Source organism: Carassius carassius, chromosome 13 (genome assembly GCF_963082965.1).
Source record: "Carassius carassius chromosome 13, fCarCar2.1, whole genome shotgun sequence".
Classification (NCBI taxonomy): Eukaryota; Metazoa; Chordata; class Actinopteri; order Cypriniformes; family Cyprinidae; genus Carassius; species Carassius carassius.
The window spans coordinates 33,486,675-33,509,324 of record NC_081767.1 but is presented as its reverse complement, the minus strand read 5'-3'; the positions used below and the strand labels follow the sequence as shown (position 1 = coordinate 33,509,324).

General features: G+C 36.6%; 1 protein-coding gene across 2 annotated transcripts in view; it reads right to left on the bottom strand.

Annotated features, from left to right (window-relative positions):
* Nucleotides 1-20,228, bottom strand: part of LOC132156397 (granule associated Rac and RHOG effector protein 1-like) — a 37,418-nt gene extending 17,190 nt beyond the window's left edge. The window contains exons 1-2 of one of the 2 annotated variants that reach the window (XM_059565393.1): nucleotides 20,084-20,228; nucleotides 1,780-2,983 (exon numbers count right to left, since the gene is read on the bottom strand). In XM_059565393.1, the coding sequence (XP_059421376.1) occupies nucleotides 1,780-2,283 (504 nt within the window). In that variant the 5' untranslated portion in view covers nucleotides 2,284-2,983; nucleotides 20,084-20,228. The remainder of the gene's footprint in view (nucleotides 1-1,779; nucleotides 2,984-20,083) is intronic. The other variant, XM_059565394.1, reaches the window with a different exon arrangement.
* Nucleotides 20,229-22,650: the final 2,422 nt, after the last annotated feature.

Genomic DNA, 22,650 nt, shown 5'->3' with positions numbered 1-22,650 from the left:
CCGGTTGTGTTTTAAAGCAGCAGAACTGGTGTTTTTTCAGTTCTGTACGAGCCACAAGCCTTGTTCGCAAGACAAGCCGAAACTTTCCAGAGCAGTTGCTGTCAAAATATTCCGTGCGAGCATTCAAGGATGTTTTGCGCTTCTGCAAACATTATAAAACACTTTCAATATCTGAAAACATCCCACTGCAAACAAAGCCGGCGGAAAGAATTCGGAATTGCCAGAATATTCCGTTTCATACTTTTGAAACGTTGGCTATTTTGTGTTTAGCGTTGGGACTGCAGTCTGGTCTGTAGAGCTGCAGGTCTGGCTCGGGTTTTAAAGGCCTGCGGTGTGAAGCCTTCCTGCTGGGAGCGGGTCCACATCCACCAGGGCTCAAATATAATAGGCCTCGCTCATAAAGGTATCATTGCAGCTTATATGTGTCCCTCGAGTAGAGACACGGAAACTGACCACACAAGCTAAAAAATATGCTCACTTGGAGAATGATGGATAGAGAGAGAGAGAGCATCTGGTTTCCAAAAATATCTCAGAAGAGAGGAATTCCTCTCTAAAAGACCTGGAGGCCTCTGAAACATCATCAGTGTCTGGAGGAACGGCAACAGCTCGATGGGAAGCATCCAGTGCTAGAACAAACGTCACAGGTTTCGTTTCAGATAGGGATGGATCTAGAAGGATTCCTTCTAAAATTGTGCTTTGAGCGAGGCACTTAATTGCTATTCTTTTAAAAATAGTTTCTGAAGTGAATTACGTTTAAAAGGGCAAAAGCTTCCCAAAATTCACAGGCTCTGATGTGATCGGTTGCTAAGTTTGCAAGCATCATTTATGGCTATTCTAGAGTTTTAAATAGTTGCACGATCAATTTGCATGGGGAAAACATCAAAATATTATTGAGTTTTTTGATAAAAACTGTGGTTGTGATTTAAAATGTCATTTTATGAAATCTGCAGGTTTGCTGTGCTTTGTAAGGCAGCACAATTTGGCCCAATCTTTTTTTTTTTTATATATACCGATATGACTATGAATAATAATAATAGAAATAATACATGTATAATAAAATAATAATAATAATAATAATTATAATAATAATACAAATATTTAAAACCAAATTAAGTTCAACAAACCTATAATATAACAACATTAAGAAATATTAATATTGTAATAATTAATTGTAAAAAATTTAATAAGCATTGTCATTTTTATTACAAAAATGCACAATACCTACAAAAATTATTATATTTTTCATAAACACTATGTGATTTTGCAATGAAATATCACATAATATAAAATATCTAATAAAGCTACAGGGAGATCTTAAAGCTTCTCGTTTATTGATGAAAGCCAGTTCATAAGTGACTGGTAAGATGCTTTTTAAATACCTTTTTGTAAATGCATATTATAAAGCGACCCAAACTCAAAGCAGATGCAAAGAGGAGTTTGTGTGGAGCAGCATTTGATGTGAACAGAGACACTGAAAACAGCGGATACAGTTTGAGCTTCGCTCGCAATGATGCAGCACATATTTATCTTATTATCTTATATTTATCTTTGGCTTTTCCAATTGCCATACCACAATTTAATCAAGCAACCCTATGACTGTCTGATGCATCTAGATTACGAATAAAAATGGTGAGAGCTTTACGAATCCACAAGCTACAATCTGATTGGCTCCTAAAAAAACTTCAAAGACTTTTATACACCTAGTAGCCTGTAAACAAGACATTAGTCTCAAAGACTAGTACATCTAAACTTTAACATGCATTAATACATTTGACTTACCTCCACATCCTGCCGGCTGAAGTCGTTCTGGTCTTTGAAGTTAGCCGCGCCTGCGCTGAGCTCCATCAGCATTTTGCCGATCTCGGGCTTTATTGCGGTGGTGAGCCGGCTGGTCGTTTCCATGACATGTTCCTGCACGTCCTTCAGTTGCATCGCTGCTTTGGAGTAACGGGAGTCCCGGAAAACGCTGCCAAAGAGCTCGGTCAGGAACGCACTCGCGCGACAGAATGCATTCAATGCATCCAGGTATTTGGAGATGCCCTGCTGAATGTCCGCGATAGCCGTGGTGGCGCTGGGGGGCGGGGCATGGCAGCCAGAAGGGGAGGAGCCTATGGTCGCCATAGGAGAAGGGGTGGAGCAAGAAGAGCCCAACGGGGCGCTGAGGGTCCGGCTGAGCTCGGGCAACTGGAAGTGCTGGTGTTGCTGCACTTTGTGCTTGGACCCGCCAAGCAAAAAGCGCAGCTTGTAGTCCATTTTACTTTCTTGTGCACTGCAACAATACATAAGTATCCAATGCACCCAGGGAGTATCGGTTTTCTCGACTTCACCTTCGGATGAGTTCTGGATGCTTAATCTGGGTCTCCTTGAATCAAGTATATAGACAGCTTAAAGATCCCATCAGAGGGGCATTCATGACAGTATCCCACTCTAAAAAGATGGAGAGAGTGTCGCGAAGAAAGGTTAGAGGAAATCTTGCAGCCCAGCTGCAACTCCAAACGCAGCTCACATCAAAATGTTTGCAAAAAAAATACTAATAAATATCCCAGTGAAAGTTATTTTCCCTTAGAATTGGTTCACGGGTGCCTCTCGATCTAGCTTCGATCCAAAGTGCATAATCAATCCTTCAAATGGAAGCGAAAAACCCTTCTCTCCAAGCTCTTTCCGTAGGCCTCTAATAAAAATAGAAAAATCTTAAAAATCTCTCAGCAAAAGACAGGATTTTCAGGAGAGCAAAAACAGTGGCAGGCTATGGGTGAGCTATGGGTGATGTGGCCTTGGGATGCCTGACAGATCCAGTCGGTCAGAAGGTTTGTGAGCGCCGTACAGCTGGTCAGCGGTCGAGCAAGTCCTTGATCAGTTTCCAGTGTCTGAGGTAGTTAATACTCGCAACGGAAACAAATGTGCTTCCAGATAGGGGTGTCTCGGCAAACGTGGGCCACAGCAACAAAAGCACAAACTATCTGTAAGGCCTCGCAGTCATTTCCTGCGAAAGAGACAAAGAGAGAATGTCAGCAAGATATCACAGGGAGGATCTGTTTTGACATTTGTTTCCAAGCGTCTCCTGGAGATTTGATTCAGGAGTTCGTTTTCGAACGGCGTTCTGATTAGTGCATTAGGTAGAGTTTCTCTGGTCATTAAATTTACAACATTGTTGCATTTGTGTGCAAAATAATTTAACATTTTCACAGTAACATAAATGCAAGTTCACCGAATTAAAATCATGCATAGAGAAACAGTACAGAATGAGTGTAAACAAAACAAAAATATTAAAAATAGATTTTGGTATAAAATAAAGCGGAAAAAATTTAATATTAATATTAGATTAAAATAAGTGTATGTTGATGCAATAAAATAACTAAAACTGAAAAATAAAGATATACAGAGACATTTTTAAATTACAAAAATAAAAAATGATAAATGAAATACTAAAAATATAGAAATAAAAGCTAATTCAAATTATTAATAAATACTATAAATATTACTCAAATGGAAGTAAAACTATTAAAAACAGACTTCGGTAACTAGTATCTGAAATAAAATAATAAATTTAACTAAAGGTTCTACAATAATTAAAAGTGTAAAAAAATTTAGCTAAATGGAGACATTAAAAAACTAAAAAAAAAAAAAGGACAAGAGCACAAAACAGAAATAAATAACAAAGCCACGTTTCCTCAAGACACATATTTTGCAGAAGTATTAATGTCAAATGGAGCATTTTTATGTGATTAAATGTAGTATTTAGTGCTAACTATGAGCTGTATGTGATGCATGAGTTGGTTAACACTGCTATAGTGCCCTACAGAACACACTGAAACAACAAATAACAATGGGCCTTACGTCAGGAAAACAGTGTCTGACACTCTTTATTCAAACCTGACAGAACACTGCAGGACAACACTGAAAAGCACAGCTCCCAGTGTCTGAAGAACAGGACAGGGCCTGTATCAAAACCACCGGGGGAAACCATGAGACGTGTTGTTTCGTTCTGTCTTTATGCAAAATGTGCCGCTGCATTTGCATAAGCTGAAAAATATAATGCCACACTATTTAGCTTATTTTAACAGCTTAAATCTTCACGCTTCAGAACACATAAGTATTTTATTGAATACTAAAACATATTCTGTGTTAAACGTGCCACAAGACTTAATTAGGACTGACTAGCTGTTCAGACAACCCTAGGACAAGAAGATTTTAAAAATGCACCATTTTTTACATCCGCAAAACTAGGGTATTAAGATATTATAACAATAAAATTATTCAATATCAATATTTACCACAGTATTCATTTCATACTATTAATGGGGAAGGAAATCATTCCACATGTTTGTTAGACCTCTAGAATAAATCTAAACATAATTTGTCTACAATTAAACTGCAAATAATTATTTTTAATTCAGGGATGCATGAAATTTGGAGTTTTATTTTTCCACAAAATATGTTTTTTTTCTCATAATTTCTCATAAAATAGTTATGATTTTTTTTGTAATTAAATTTATCATCAAAATGGTATCCGATTAAATAAAAAAAAACTAACAATTTAATCAAGCTTTTTAAATCGACTGAAAATATAATTTACAACAAAACATTGGATTTTGTCAAATAAGGTGCTAAACAATAGAACTTGTAGTATATAAAAATATGGATGAAAAAATATATTCGTATTATTTTTGTTGTTAAAAATAATTACAATTATATTTTATTTATTTTATTCATATATATATATCTTAAATACATAATTATAAAGGGTTTTAATACACTATTATAATTATTAAAAAAATAATATTTTATACATTTTACAGACATAAAATAAGGAATAATAATTATAATAAGTGTTTTAATGCACTGTAACATCATTATTATTATATTCCATATTTTTAAGTAATAATAATAATAAAACAATAATAATTATAATAAGTGTTTTAATACACTATTATCATTATTATTAAATACAAATTTTGTTTTATGTAAATATAGTTTTTCATATTTATAAATATAAAAATGAAATAAGTAATAGTAATTATAATCAAAATAAGTGTTTTAAGTGTTTCTCTTTCCAGTGTTATTGTGCTGCTGATTTAATGCTATCTGAACTTGAACAGAATCATTCCAGAAGTCCCTTCTGTTTATCTGCCGTGTTCCAGTGACCTCAACATCTCACATCCTTTGACAAACAACAAACAGTTATCTAGGAAAACACATGCTCACGTGCACAATGGGGCCAAACACAGACAAACACTCCTGTCAGCTTTAGAGGACAGAGACAGAGTCCTTCAGAACGTGAAGAGCAGACGCCTGTCTTCTGTAAAAGCCGGTCTTTGAGCGTATGACGAGGAATAGGCGAGCGCAGTTCCTGTCAGTAAACCCTGCGGATTAGAGTGTTTTCACTGCTCAATAACACAACAGTGGAAACAGGGTGGCACACTTGGCACCTCGTACAAAACACCCTTCAGACACGCTGTTCGAAGATGAGAAGGAAGTCTTGTGATGATGGATCATCTGTGCTGAAGGTCTCGTGCTAAATAAAGAGCAGAACTTCCTTTGTAAGTGCAGCTTCTTATTGTACCGACAAAAGCACAATACTAGTATCGCTCTACAGATGAGCCATCAACAAACAATCACCCAGAAATGATCATTTACTCATCTTCATGTTATTCCAAACCAATTGCTTTTGTCCCTACAATGAAAACCAATAGGATGCAAATCAACACTGGGCCAAAACCTAACGATCTTCCCATCTAACTACATTTTTTTTAGGCTCATAAAACACTTTTTATTTCAAGAGAGAGAAATCTTGACTATATATACACACACACACACACACAGACACACACTAATACCAGCTAATGCTAAGGCGGCATATACTTGTATACTACATGCTGAATTACATATTGAGTTTCAAAGAGCAAGGTTTTTTTAAAGATTTCATGTAATTTTCATAACATTTTGTGCTGTCAAATCATGATTATTTGCGATTAAATCAATCTATATTATGTTTTTGTTTACATAACATACATGTGTGTATTGTGTATATTTATGTATATATAAATGCACAAACATCCATGTATATATTTAAGAAAAATATGTTTTGTTTATATATAAAATATTTATATTTATATATAATCTAAATTATGTATATCTATCAATCTATCTATCTATCAATCTATATATATATATATACACACACGCACACAAATATATACATTCATGTTTGTGTGTGTATATATACACATAATACATATTCACAGTGCACACACATTTATTATGTAACAAAAACTTTTAAATTGGATTCGATTAATTGGTTTGACAGCAATAATAAAAATAGAAATTCAAGTCTCACTGCAAGCTGCTTTAGAAAAAAAAAGATGATCAGAATAATACATGCACTAACATTTAAAGATTTGTTCAGTACATTTTCTTTTCTTTTTTTTAAAGCAATACTTTTATTCAGCTAGGACTCAAAAGATTTATATTTTCAAATAAATGCTGTTCTTTTGAACTTTCTATTCATCTGTGAATCACGAAAAATAAAATGTATCCACAATATTTCCACAAAAATATGAAACGCCACAACTGTTTTCAACACTGATGATAATCAGAAGTGTTTCTTGAGCAGCGAATCTGCATATTAAAATGATTTCTGAAGATCATGTGACACTGAAGACTGGAGGAATGATGCTGAAAATACAGCGGAGCATCACAGAAATAAATGACATGTTAACAGATATTCCCATAGAAAACAGATATTTTAAACGGTAATAATTTTTGATCAAACAAATGCAGCCATGCTGAAATGCAGCCTTCTTTTTATCGACCCCATATTTGTGAAAGGGCGTGGTAATCTCACACTCCAGGTAAAAAGATATCTTCTGACTACACAGGGTCCTGCTATATTAAAACTAACGTTTGCTGTGTTGTATTCAGGGCTGGCGGCCGATCACACTAAACAACTATCGTCATACATGAATGATAAAACACCAAACCACACTTCAGAGCTGCTTACCTCTCGCAGGACACACTCTGAAAACGACCTTCACATCTGTTACTAATAAAGCCCAGGAATGTTCCCCTCCGCACAGAAAGGTGGCTCATTATCAGGGCAAAGACACAGACCGAGAGGACGGCTTTCGTCAGGGGAAGATCAGGACGTCTTTTAATCATTCAGACATAACATACCTGCAGCGAGAGGCAAAACTCGGCTATATTGAGAAACTCGAGAAACCGACAAACATGTTCAGATGAATTCCTCTAATGTTTTCCAGACAGGTTTTGGTTTGTGGGTCGACCCGAGCAAAAACACGTTTAATAAAATCGCTGGAAAACTTCACTCTTCAAAAACTAGTTCTTACAGAAATCAGATTAGACAAAACATTACGTTTGAGGATGATGACTTAAGACCATCAACTCGTTATTTAACCACTGCCTACTTTTGCTTTTTTTTTATTTATTATTTCGTATTAATTCTGTGAATTCAAAGAGAGAGTTTTATTAGTTGTCCAAATTGGGGTAAAAAAGCTAATAATTTAAGATAAAAAAATATATATTTTAAATAATATTTCAATAAAAAAATTAATATTAAGAATATTAATAATTAAAATCTAAATAAAACAGATTATTTTTTGTTTTATATGTTTACCTTCATTTCACGTGACTATTAACAGATTTCCGAAAATTAATTAAATATTAACTTATAATATGAATAAATACTTTAGGTCAAAGGGGTACAGCGAAAAATAAAAAGGTTTGGGAATTGCTGATTTTGCATATTAACCAATACATTATGAAATATCAGAACAGTAAAACCGTATTTCTCCAAGAAGTTGCATCTCTGAATCCTGCCCCTTTAAACTAAAACTACTAAACCAGCATAATTATTTAGGGCTTCTTCATACAAACTCAACAACTACGTCCAAAGAAGCCCTAGATGTTCTTGCTGATTTCTTCATTTTAGTTTGAAGGGGATGAGATGCAACTTTTTGGAGAGGGTTTTACAGTGCTAAAATAATGTTATATTAATGCAACAAATTCCTCTTTCTTTAAGCATTACGTTAGTGGCAACCTTCACTTATGGTAATGAAATATTTATTTATAGCATACTTTTTTCATTTTATAAAGAATAAAGCAACAGAAGGAAATGCATTACACTTTCTTGTCATTCCACACCTCAAGGACCAATATAATATTTAATTCTGTGGATCTATTTATGCACTGACTCCAGAGCGGCTGTGGGATTATTTCTGGAGTTTCCCATTCAGAAGACAGACAACAGGTGAACACAACACAAGTGTTGCACACAGAGGAGACCCCCATATCCTCACATGTGCTGCGTGCAGCTGTCAAGTGTGCTTATGTCAGCACATACTGCCTATAATCGACCAAAATATTATATATACACACACACACACACACACTGTGTGTTTTAACAAGCCTCAACTCTCTACACACACCTGGGCAACAGAATCACTATTGGCTAGTTTAGTTTTAGTTTACTGTATACTAATATATGAATACTATATACGAATACTACTAATAACAATCTAAAATGCAAGGATTAATGAGCTGCTAGGTTCATGAATATTAATCATGTTGTCAGTGTTCAATCGAACTGATTTGCTGAAAACAAAGCAGAGACGATGATAGGTGAGCACCAGCCAATGAGATCGCCGTTTGCGCATTAGCTCCGCCCACGAATGGAGAAACGGTCAGTAAGGTTGATCTTAAAGCTGAAGAATTCTAAATGAACTCCGTTGTTTTGACAGCAAAATATAACAAATAAGTGTTTACATGAAGTGTGGCCATTCTGCATGGCTTGTAAGACTCTCTCTCTCTCTCTCTCTCTCTCTCTGCGTGTTTAGAAGAATTTTTCATTGGCAGTTTATGTTAACTAATGAATTAATTAATGTTAACTAATGAAGCCCTAATGTAAAGTGTGAATTAACAAGAAAGAATCAAAACACTTGGGCATATTAAAGTCCAGATTAAAATGCAAATAAAAATAAAATATTTAAGCATTTGGCGCTGTGATGAACACAATAGCAAATCCACAAATCTGAATGGCTATTTAAATACATTTTAGAAAGAAATGCAGCTGCTTTATTTATGGGGTTTCCAGGGTAAGGGCTTAATTTTCTGCAGATTAGCGCCATCTGGTGTCAGAGAGTGAATGTGCTTTCATTCAGCGCGTCTCACTTGTTCCTCATGTGCTTCTCATGCGTGCTTGTTTACATCAGAGTGCACATGCATCTTTTAAACAGCATACAGCAGTGTTGTTTATTTTTACCAGTTGATGGGGAAAGAATTCTTAAAGTGCATTACAAATTCATATTCATATTCAAAATGCATTTGTGCATATTCATTACAGTGATCACATTACCGAATACCAGCACACGTCTAGCTACACTTATACACAGCCTCCAACTCACACTCTGGTTAGTCGCCCAGAGTGAAGATTGAATTGCATATGCGTGTGATTTACAGAGATTGTAGAGGGTCGGGCCTGTTAAACAAAAACAAGAGTAGAAAAGAAAACACATAGTGAAACCAGATCTGACTGCAACAATACCAGACCAACCTTTAACAAATGCAATTGTTCAACTCGAGGCGGTCAAGCAAGGAAACTCTCCAGAATTCTTGTTTTAGATACACCTCAGGGCCGGACCCCTGCTTCAACTCACGGTTCCATTTCAGCAGCACACCAAAAGAGAGCACGGCTCGGGTTTCACACACGCGTGGTGCATTGTGGGAACGATGGCCATCTCTGCCGCTTGGCTCGGTAGCAGGCCTGACGTGGATCAAAACACCACTGGGTGTCGGAGAACTTTTTTGTGATGGAAATGTTTCTGTGGTCGTGTGGTTTCTAAATGCAGCGTTCAGATATAAAACTGTGAGGATGGCTTGCGTGTTAAAAAACAAGTTTGATTCTAAATGTGCAAAACATTTCCCTGCTCTCCAGTTCATCTGGCTTTATCCTGCACATTTCCCAAAGCGATTTTACATTCCTTGATACCCAACAGAACTGGACCGGACACCATAAAAATAATAATAATAATAATAACAACCCATGACTTTATGAGCTCTGGCCGTATATACTCACAGGTCTCAGTTTGGACTAGTGCTTGGATTGTTTAATAAAACTGAAATGATTAAAAAACACTTTCAATAATTTAAATGAAGCTAAGAATAAAATATAAATGCCTTGGCACCTAACTGAAATTGTACTACATCACCAAACATTACTACAACTAAACAGAATAAAACTAAAATAAATACAAATTAAAGAAGCACATAAAACTAAATCTTAAGCCAAAATATTAATGAAAATATAAAAAATAAAAGCCAATTCAAATATTAACAAATATTACAATAGTATTTTAATTGTATTAAAAAAAAACTTGTTTGGACTGGGAAATACATAAGTGAAAAAAATCTCTATTTTTCAGTGTTTTGATGATAAATTAATAAACATGTCCATTACATCTTCTTGAGATGCATCATGATATCATATCAAGAAACTGCAGCGAAGGCTAAAAAATAATCAAAGCAGATTTGTCTGTAAGTGATACATTTTACATCCTCCAAAAGTACACAACTATAAACCCTATTTAGATCAATATTACAGCGATATTCACAATAATCAATAAATAATTGGCAACAATGTAATGGGAAAAGGTTACTAGGTTGAGATTTTGACTATTAATAATTAATAATTATTACATTTTGTCCACCAAAGCACCTCAAAAACAATGCACAATGCAACTACGCAATCCAAATCACAAACATATTTCTTCGAACATTGATTTTTGCTATGGTGAAAAATATTAAATTTTGCACACGACGGCAGATTCTGAAAATGCAAGCGCCATAAACCAAACTATTCCCATGAACTATTATGCAGTAGGACTTCTAAATGATTAGGACACAGCTATTAAACAAGAAACCAATTCATGTTTTACTTCATGACATCCAACCTCAATACAGTGATTCTATCAGAAGGTGAGACTACAATATGGAATGATTAAAGGTTTTATTTTAAGTACTTGGGTGTACTATGGAGATACCGTGGTACATGACTTGAAAGGCATTGTCGAACGAATAGTATCAGACCCAAAACATAGAAATAATACAGTCTAGTATGTTAACATCCTGGTAAAATACTGTAAGACTGTCAAATGGAAAAACATATTTGAACAATAAACGCTGTGTGTCTGGTGTTTCAGCCACTTTAGCAGTGCTCAGGAACATTAATGAAGACAAGACTTCTTGGGGTTTTTTCCTGAGGAAAATTAGTCACAAGGGAAAGTAGACGAGCAAAGGAGTTTAGACTAGCTACCTCAGAAACCAAACACCCCACCTAAACCCATCACAGTTCCAGATATCAGGTCGAAAGATATGATATTCCAGTGAAAGTCCATTTCCTCATCAACATCAATATAAATCTGTAAGGGTCCTGGCATGCCAAACAAGATTTTAATTGACTTAAATGACACCTAATTTTCTTATACATTTAGAGATCCAACACCATCCATGACTAAACAATTTAACCAAAACTGTTGAAGGGTAGACTTTCTTCTTGTGCCCTTTGGCAAAGTTGGAACAATGTGACACAAAGCTTAAGACAAAAGAGCCTTGCATTCATGCTGAATGAGCTCATTGCTTACTATAAGCAGTCCTGCCGGCTCCGATTCTGCCGTGGATAAACTGGTAACAGTGAGATTTGTTTTGAGTTTAGAATGTGCTCTTTGTTCCATAAAATCTTTGGTTTTGGCTAATGAAAAAACAGCAGCGCGTGAAGGAAAGCCCTGCTCAGAGTCGTCTCGTGAAGAGGACAAAACTCAACCCTCGCTAAAACCGACAGTCCTTCCTGCAACACCTGTTTTTCGGATGACATCATCGGCGGGATGACGGACGGCTGATCCGCTTGCTGTAGATTTTCTGATAGGAAAACTTGAAGAAAATATCTGAGATGACAGACAATGTTAAGATGCTGAGCTAAGTCTATGTTTAAATAACTGCAACTCAAAACCTGATTTCTACTGATTGTAGTGGGTTAAATACAATTAACATCCATTTAACACTTTTTTTATATTTTCTTTTGCAATAACTGGCAATATTCCATTTTATTATTTAAGTCAACATGCAAACAAAATGGACTCTACTCAGTTTTCAATTCATGTTTATTGCCTTACTGTGTATGATTTATAACTAAATTTTTTGGTTGAAATAACAAATCACTTCTCTCCATCCATGACAACAATCAGGTATGCAACACACACCAGCTTTTTAGGATTCAATCAAATTCAGGGAGAACAAATCTAAGTCCTGTTTTATAATTTTGTAATTATTGAAAAATGTAGGGTTGGGTTGTCAATGTGTTGAGCCGTCATCGTGATACCCCCCACAATCCGCCGCGTCCCAATACCATGTTCTGAAAGAAAACTACATCTATACAGAAGCCCAACAGGAAATAAATACGAGACGGTAGGAAACTACACTTCAATACTTTCTCTCTCAGTTATATCATTGGGTAATTATACTGTACATAAACTGCGGGCATCAGGGAGCTGCTATTATGCCTGGCATTGAAACTGCTTGTGAATGCACGATTGATTTTTAGTTTCACTTTCACTTTTGAGATTCGTGATTGCATGTACTCTGTTTATACTTTGAAGCTGCAGTAAATATCACACATTTATCAAGATTAGATGTTTGTCACTGGTGCTCAGGATCTAGAAATAATTCGCCATCGTCCTCAGTGATCTCTGCTTTCTCGGTTTATGTGGTAAGTGAAATTTTATGTACTGAAATGTAAAAGGCAACCACTAGCAATCGTTATTTGCCAACCATGCATTTCTAAATACAAATTCACGCTTCGGGCAAACCAACAGTTAACAACAGATGTCACATAATGTCACAGTTATCTAAGGAAATGTCCATGAACTCAACAGTTAGCAAGAAATAACAATTGATAAATATGTATTAATTTTTTCTTCACATAATACATTTTTCCTTATTTTTTTAACTTAACATACCTGTAAAAAAAACAGTTTTCATGACACCATTTAAATGGTTGTTTTAATGAATTGGAGTAAAAACAATTACATCCTTGAGTTTATATAAAAACAGTCTTGAATATAAATTGTAAACAATATTTTATTTGAGTGTTGATTGCTAGATCTAAAAACAACCTCTGATAATTTGATAAGTCACTCGCCTGAACGAGCACCAATTTGCCTCAGATTTTGTGCATTTGATGTAGGGCTGTGCGATTAATCGAAATCAAAATAAAATCGCGATTTGAGTGTGCGCGATTTCTAAATCGCTTTATAGCACGATTTTCCGCGGCCCCGACCTCCCGCAGTATGTTATCTGAACCAATCAGGATGCAGCGCACCTAAGTGGAGCGCGAGAACAGAGCAGACTGGGCATATGCCTAACTCCAGGTTCACACACTCTGTCTGTGATGCCTAGCCTTTTTTTTCGACCCCATGTTAACGGAACAGAACGTTCACACTGCTAGCAGTAAAAAGATGAGAACAGAAAAGGTTATAAGGTGCGAACAGATTTAATATCTTGCGCGTGAGCACAGAGAGAGTTGTGAGTGCACGGGACACAGGTTGAGCGAGAGTAGACACGTTGTAAGGCAGCATATATCTGATCCTTATACAGTCTATGATCTGAGCTCGCGCATCTGGTTTTGTTAACAGAGCAAAGGAAATCTGCGTGCGAGTCAGTGATGCGCGGGTTGATCCAAAATGAGCGGGTGCCTGCGAATATTTTAATGATATTCGGGTCGCGGTCGGTCGGATCCCAGTACTAGACACATTTTTGAAATACTACACTTTATTGGCTGAATAACTGGCATGAAGATGACGCACGAGCTCAGTCTGCACGTAGAGATGGAGACGGCAAAGAAGACTGCATGGGGAGCAACATCGCTGTTTTTGGTAAAACATGATTTTGAAGACTTTATTAAGTTTTGTTTATAGAAAATGATTTTTTAAAGATTTTCGTTTGTATAAATTGTATCTTCATTTTGATCAATGTTTTATCAATCAGTTGCCCGTATTTAAAAAATAAGAAGCAAATATATAGCCTAGCAGACAATGTAATAAGGCACCAGCACGATCACTTGCATTGCATGTGAACTAAACTCAGCGTGTGCCTCACAGATTTGAGAAACATAGGCTATATATTACAGACAGCTTGAAATGTCTTCTTTTAAATGAAAATATTCAAACCAAAACAAACTGGCTACTCTCTGATGATGTAATCCATATTATTTTTTTCCATATGTCTAGACATTTTGTTTGACATCTTTACTTGGTGATTATTTTGACTTATGTCTGTTCTAGAGACACTTTTGATAAAGCTCTCATTGGTTTTCTTTTGGAAATATGTTTAAAATACTGAATGCATTTATGACTGTAAAGCATGTCTGTGTGTGTCAAAATAGTGATTAAAATCGAAATCGCAAAATTGATCAAAAAATCGTGATAGGTTTTTTTTGTCCATATCGCACAGCCCTAATTTGATGCCGATTTCGCCAAAACCTGTCAGCGAGTGAAAATTGGGGCTAAAATCGTGTGAACTTGGCATAAAGTGATTAATTTAACAAAAGTCCCTTTCACACTGCGATTTTCTGGAAAACACATGGGTAATGTGTCCCAGAAGTTGTTCTCGGGTCGCTAGATTTTGCACTTTTACACAGCCAGTGATTAACCAGAATGTGCGTGCGTTCACACACAACCCGTAAAGACACATGACATCAGGATGTGACGTGTAATTTACGGGACGAAACTGCTAGGCACATTAACATTTACTTAAGCTGGTGAATGAGCTCAGCTTCAGGTAGGATTGTGAAGAACTACCTGATCTCTGCTTCATTACAGTTTGCACATATATTTTCGTCGCGAAAGTTGATCCTCCTTCAAAACACCCGGTAAGAGAGTTGCACGATAACGTGCATCATCACTACGACACACCCTTGACAGCACTGGTTCTGGCTTTTGTTCACACAGAGCTCGTTCTGGGACTAAATCCGGCAATGTTACTAGGTCCCCAACCCCTGGATCGAGCACAGCATCAATCCCAGGACATGTTTACATACACACATAAGGCGATCCGGAAATTCTCCAGCAATTTTCCGGGTCCAACATACAGTGTGAAAGGGGATAAAGACTGAGAACTCAACTTCCCAAACAATAGAATGTGAAGCTTTAATTGCAACAGTTAAAAGTTTAACTTTCACTCTGAAAGCTCATTAATTCTTTAGCACTAGTGTTGTCACGATACCAAAATTTCAGTATTCGGTACCGATACCAGTGAAAATCCACGGTTCTCTGTACCAATTTCGGTACCAAAGCAAAACACAAAAATATGCTAATAAAAAAAAACTTTATCACTAAAAAATAAAACCAATGCCATTCTTTATCCTTATTTAAGTAATATAATTATGAAAAACAGTAAACAAGTTATACCCAAATTTAATTTGTGTTTTAATTAATGAAATTTAAATACATTTTATTTTTTGGTAAATAAAGGGGATTTGCTATTAAAATTTAAACATGGAAGAAATATTGTGTGATTTATTTCTTTAAAAAATAAAGTTTTATTTTTTTTCAGCAGTAGTAGAAGTATCACATACATTCTGCTAAATAATAGTAATATTTCTAGCACAATGCCTTTATGTAAGAATGAACTTTTATTTTGACGGGATGTTGTGAATACCTTTATTAAATTGACACTGGTTTTACTCAAATGAAACTGTAAAATGCTTGTGAAGTGACTCATAACAGTTCTGGTGATGTATTTATGTATTTATGTCCTCACTGAGACGGCAGATGCTGAAATTACTGCAAGCGTCACACGCGTCAGTCTATGTAGTAAACAAACCCGCACGTCTCTGCCATTCATTCATTCACAAAGAGATGTGCAGAACATGCAGGTTTCAGATTTCAACCAACTTTTGCGGCTTAACATTTACAGATACTGGTCCATATGTAGATTTGATTTGTTTAATTTATGCTATCTTTGACAAATTCCATGACTGTCCGTATTAAAACGTAAGTTTCATTTTCATGACTGGATTTTGAGATTCCGTCCGCATTTTCTGATTCGCGGAAATGACCGGGTCCTCGGTACCACCGGTACTTAAAGAAACCTGGTACCGTGACATTTTCATTTTTTAGTACCGACTTGGTACCGAAGTACCGGGTCTTTTGACAACACTATTTAAAGAGTGTAAACTTTTAGACAAACTTCTCTTAAAAAGATTAAGCTACTTAAGTTCTGTTTCAGACAAAACTTTAGTACAAGAAAAAAAGAAAAACCATGGAGAGTGAGAACGGCTAATCTGACTTGTGTTAGAAACACACACACACACACACACACACACACACACACTCACCAACTCACACACCCATCCCCCATGAAAAGATTTCATTGTGACATTCTAAACTGCAATAGCAGTCAGCAAGAGAATGCAGCATATTCCCAACAACACTGGAATGCTTTGTTAGGGGGATATCTTTCAGCCTGCCGGCCCGGCCAGCACACACACACACAGGCTTTGGGCTCACGTTGAATCCAAACCTAAATGCATGCAACCTTGAAACTTCCCTCCGAACTAGAAAGCAAAGAAAACCAATTCTACATTCACAGACTGTCATAAGAGCAAACATCATTATTTCGTAAAGAATTATTCTGAGAAGAACTGAAACTTCATGAAAACAGCGTATTCAGCTGTCCACGGACGACATGAGCATTATTTCCATAGCAACAGTATTAGCCAACACCGCTGCTCATATTCCAAACACTGGTCAAATAAAGAAACAGACGTGATTGTGTTTCACAGGACGCATAACATCTATAAACATACAGAAATGCCAACACCGGGCTTCTGTGGGCTTTCTGAAAGTAAATGTAACCAACAAATCAAAGGAAACAATATGTTCTCTAAATGTCTAAGAAGCACATAATGTGTTGTACTAGCAACACTTCAATGTCTACAAACGCAACTTCCAACAGATCTTTCTTACTTTTTTGGAAATACCAAAAAGTGCTGTCCTTCCTTAGTGTTTTTGTCTTGTTTTTTTCTTTACTCTAAAAATCCAGGTACATCTACTTGTGTTGGGAAATGAGAGAAGTCTTGTTTTCTGAGAAACTGATCAAAACGAAGTGAGTTTATAATTCAAATTCAAAGAAAAAAAAAAGTTTTGCACCACATTCACTGATATCGGTTCTTGTGTCAAGCATACACTGACTTCATTTTGTTCAATTTCTCAGAAAACAAGACTTAATATCTTAATTTTCCACCTTATTTAAGAATATTAAATCATATTAAAAGATGACAAAGTCGTATGCAACATTTAAAGCCATGAACTATTGGATAGGATTTATCTTTTTAAGACCTTAATTTGTAAAAGGGTGACTTTTTAAGACATTTTTAAAATCTTTGTGAACAAACGCAAAGCAATTCAAACGCTCAAACCATAATTCTCACAGATTTGACTCATTTCGATAATAGACAAACACAAAAAGATTTCCTTTCCAGCCTCCCAAAATGCATGAATAGGTCAAATCTATTTCACACACAGTGCAAAACCTACAAGCCAATAAAAATATTCCTGCATTGTCAACAGGTCAGAAAAAAAATTTAATAAAAAAAAAAAAAAAACACGAAATGTTCCGGGCATCATGAGAAAATGACTTTAAATAACTAGCACTACTGCAGCATCCAGTCATGCTTTTTCTTTCATTCCCAAACTGAAGGGACCCAAACAGGAAATACATTCCACATGAACTCAGAGAAGCCATTGCCAGCAAGTCTCATTCTAGAGAATCGGGCTACAATAGCTCAGAGGGGCCAGCCGTCTGCTCGCAGCGCTTTTCAAAAGAGGGTTTAACGAAAACCATAGTTGCAAAACACAATGAGGTTAATGCAGAAGAGAGTAATTGACCTGCTCACAGACATCTAACAAACTAATCACAGGCTTCTTCAGAATCCAGTGTGAAGAATGTGGAAACTAACAATTAGGATCGCAATCACGCAATGTTAAAATGCTGTTTTTTACGCTTGCATATTATAGATAACAGGACATAATGCAGCTTGTGCAAAATACAAGTTTATCAGCTTTTAAAAAGGAGGAAAAAATGCTTTACATATCTTTAGTTGCTGACTTCAAATGTACATCAAATCATAAACTCGTCTGTCAATTGGTAGAAGCCAGTCAAATCAGAAGCAAACACGGATCCATAGGTTGCATGACATGCCCTCATCTTTAAAGGAACAGTTCACCCAAAAATGTAAAAAGTTAGGATGAAATTTAGCATTCTGTCAATTGTTCACCAATGGATGCTTTGGAGGAATGGGTGCCGTCAGAATGAGAGTCCAAACAGCTGATAAAAACATTGCAATAATTCACAGCACTCCAGTCCAGCAGTTAACATCTGGAGAAGACAAAAGATTAAACAAATCCAGCATTAAGACGATTTAACTTCAAACTGTTGTTTCCGGCTAAAACACAGATTCTCTGTCCATAATATTGCTTTCTCAAGTGAAGAAGCGATCTGGTCTGACATAGGAGAAAAATCTGCACAGATCAAGCATGGTTTACAAGAAAAAACAGCTCTAAACAAATGGATACTGAGCTTGTATTTAGGCCGGAAGCAACCGTTTCTAGTTAATACACCTTAATGTTGGATTTGTTTCTTACAAACACACAGCTTTTGTCTTCTCAAGACTCTCATTCTGATGGCACCCATTCACTGCAGAGGATCCATTGGTGAGCAAGCGGCAGAATGATGTATTTCTCCAAATCTGATGAAGAAACATCTTGGCTGTGTATGACACCCTTTAAAACCCCAACAAACAATACACGCAGTAAAAGAAACCAGAAATTCACTTACATTACTTTGCACAGGCCAAGTCAAGTTAAATTTATATGTATACATTTTTTTACAATACACATTGTTTTAAAGCAGCTTTACAGAAAACCATTATGTTAATGTTTATAATATCTTTATGCCTTATAGTCATATTTAACATATTAGCAGTTGAGATTTGCTCTACGTGTGTGTGTGATATATATATATATATATATATATATATATATATATAAATGGTTACATTTCCAAATTTGGTTGTTATAACCAAATCTGGTTCCTGAAATCAAACCCACTGCTAAAGAACCCCAAAAACAATCAGATTATTCCAATAAAAATACATCTGAAATGTTCCAGCAACCCTTTGCTTTCACGGGGCGACAAACACATCTTACTTCACAGACTGCTCAGTGTAATTTAACCTACGTACAGAGTTACACTGGTGTGCATAAGAGTATAAATATCCCAAAATATTCTGAGAGCTACAGCCACTAGAACCACTACAGGAATCTGGATCCTCCTGACACACAAAATGCACTGACATAAACCAGTCTGAGATCTCCTGAACACTCATTCCAGCGAAAACAAAACCAAGCCCCACCAAAACTAACAGTCAGGACTGGTTACCCTGTGATAAACTCCCAATAGAACCTGAGATGACCGTATTACGATGACTGAATACATGTTGCATTGATCTGACACACAAAATGGTTCATTCAGAAAAACACTGAACCATCCCAAATGACATGGCTTTGGGTGTGTATGACACCCGTCCGCTGTCATTAGGTTGTTAAAGGGCTCCAGTGAATCTTATCACTGATTTTTCAATGGCGTTGAAGGGTCTCCAGCCCCAGTGTGATTTAATTACGCCGTTAATTGAAGTAATTAAGATCAAACAGTCCGACTGCAGCAGATTTTATGAGGTTTAACGGCTCAAAGCAGGTTCAGATCAACCAAAACCGCTTCATGAGACCGAAACACCACTTTAATGTCAGACTGCCATCGTTTCACTCCTTTAACAAGAACAGAATCACGCTTCAAACGATTCTACAAAAAATCCTCAGTGTTTATGAAGCTAATCTCAGTTAGCCGTTAGCACCTCTCGTTGACACGGATTGAAAAAAAAAACCTCAAAACGTCAAAACCCCGCGCTGACGGCTTCTCCGGGACTGCGGGGAGTAACGGACTCGGGTCCTAACGTTACCTGTAGTGGCTCCGGGAAAGGCGTTTATCGGTGTGCAAAACAGCCCGATCGGAGCTCGGATCACGGCATCGCTTACCAGCTGTTTGTCCCCACCCTCCTGTCTGTGGAGAACGGAAATGACGTAGCGCGTCTTCCGAGAGCGCGTCCACAAAGCACAGGCGCGAGCGTGCACGAAAGGTGACGCGCGCGTCTATGGTCCGACCACACCGTGGAAAGCGTGCACTTAAAAAACAAAATGAAATTGGAATTAAAATATATTTTCTGCTAAATAAATGGTGTATTGTATTGGCGTATATGTATAATAGCTAACAATAATCATAATCCATTATTATTATCTGCCACTTATTTTTATTTAATTTATTTAATTATAGCGGTGATCATTTATTGAACATGTTGTTTTATTCTTAATTTATGTATGTATGTATGTATTATATTTGAGAAATGTAATTTTTAAATTTATTTTTAATTTAATTTTTTTAACAAAGCATAAGATTACTGAATAGTTTTTATTTTATTTTAATGCAACTTGTACAACACAAGACAACGTAAGACACAACCACTAGAATGAACAGAAAATGTACATATTAAAAAGTACATAAAAGACACAGAAGAATACCATAAAAACGAAACGTTTTGGAAGAGTTTGAGGCTGTGATGTGATGGACTCCTGTGTCCTCTAGTGTTCATTTTTTCAACAAACACTTTTCAATGTCTTTTTCGTGTCGATAGGTGGCGCCACATCCAGTTGATTTTTTACGTTATTCATTTACAGTTTTTTACAATCACTTTGCTACTATTTTCAGAACCTTGATGTCATTTTTCACAACTCTAGACACAAAACGGTTATCACTTGTAACACAGGCTGTCTAATGTTCAAAACACTGCCTTGCGCATTCACATCTTTAAAGAAATCTTGCACAATCATTGGTTCAAAACACAACTTTACTGTGAAATACCATTGAAACATAACTATAGATCACCCACACACAAGCAAACGATAGTTTCACTGTGTCATTGTTCGTACAATCATTAAATATTGTAGAACAAAATAGGTGATACAGGTTTCATTATGGTACTACATGTACAGTAAATACATCTCAGTAAAAGTACTGCAGTAGTAGAGAGAATACTACAGACACAGTGGAATCATTGAACAAAGTTTGTAATATATTGAGGCAAAACTCTACCGTACAATTACAACATAGGTTTATTTGAATCAAAGCAAAAATAATTAGCCATGAAATAGAAAAGAAAAGACAGTACTGTAAAACATCAAATGCAGTGTTCCTCAACTTGCTTGCTTGTATTGTAAGAAACAAAACAGGAGTGATTACTGTACTTCAACATTGTCATCAACTCTGTGTTGTGGATTTGGCCACAGGTTCTCATCTACATCACAATGGATGTTTTCATTAGCCAAACATCTTGGAAAAAACCTTCGGGCATGGCGAATCCAGGCCTGACACTGGTCTGCTGTGATGTCATTGCAGGCGTCATCCATGGCCTGGAGAAGAGTGACTTGTTCATGAGGGTGCCTATCATGAACCTTCCATCTCCATGCGGAGAAAAATTTCTCAATCGGGTTAAGGAAGGGAGAGTATGGGGGTAAATACAGGGTGGTAAATTGTGCATGGGCCTGAAACCATGCTTGCACCACATGAGCATGATGGAACCTGACATTGTCCCACACAATGACATAGGTCACACCTTCAGCTCTACAAACCTGATCGAGCTCATCAAGAAAGGTGACAAGGAGAGCTGCATTATATGGTCCAATATGAGGTCTGCGTCCCACCACACCATCTTCTGATATAGCTGCACACATGGTAATGTTAGCCGCACGTTGTCCAGGTACTTGGATGGTTGCCCGCTGGCCAATGAAATTCCGACCTCTCCTCCTTGTCTTGGCCAGATTAAAACCTGCCTCATCCAAATATATGAATTTGTGATGGTCATCATCAGCATCCAGCTCCATCACCCTCTAAAAATACATTTTGGAAACAGATTTAGAGGTTACTGTACAATGTAGAATTTTTGGGAATGTTTTTACAACAGCCATCTTGAAACTGAATTTACCTGAACATACTCAGTCCTCAGTTGCTTAACTCGGTCTGCATTTCTTTCAAAAGGCATACGGTATAGTTGTTTTATAGATACCTGGTGCCTTTTCAGTATGCGTGCAATAGTCGGCAAACTTATGGATCCCACATTGTTGAACATGTCTTCATTGTCCAAGATATGCTGGCGAATTTCTGTAAGGCGAATATCATTTCTGGCCCGAACCAAATCAACCACAGCCTGCTCTTGTTGGTCAGTTAGAATTTTGCCTCTGCCTCCACTATTTGGCCTGGTCACAATTCTACAGGGAACATTAGAGTAAGAAGACACTTGGCCACATCACCTATTCAGTGATACACAATGGTATGCAGTCATTTGACAATTGAAAGTAGCACAATATTTAGTGCATGCTGATAACTTACCGGTTCTCATTGCGGAAAGTTCTGATAATTGAGGCCACGGTTGACCTTCTGAGGTTTGGTTGTATCATTGTAGCTGCCTCAGTCATT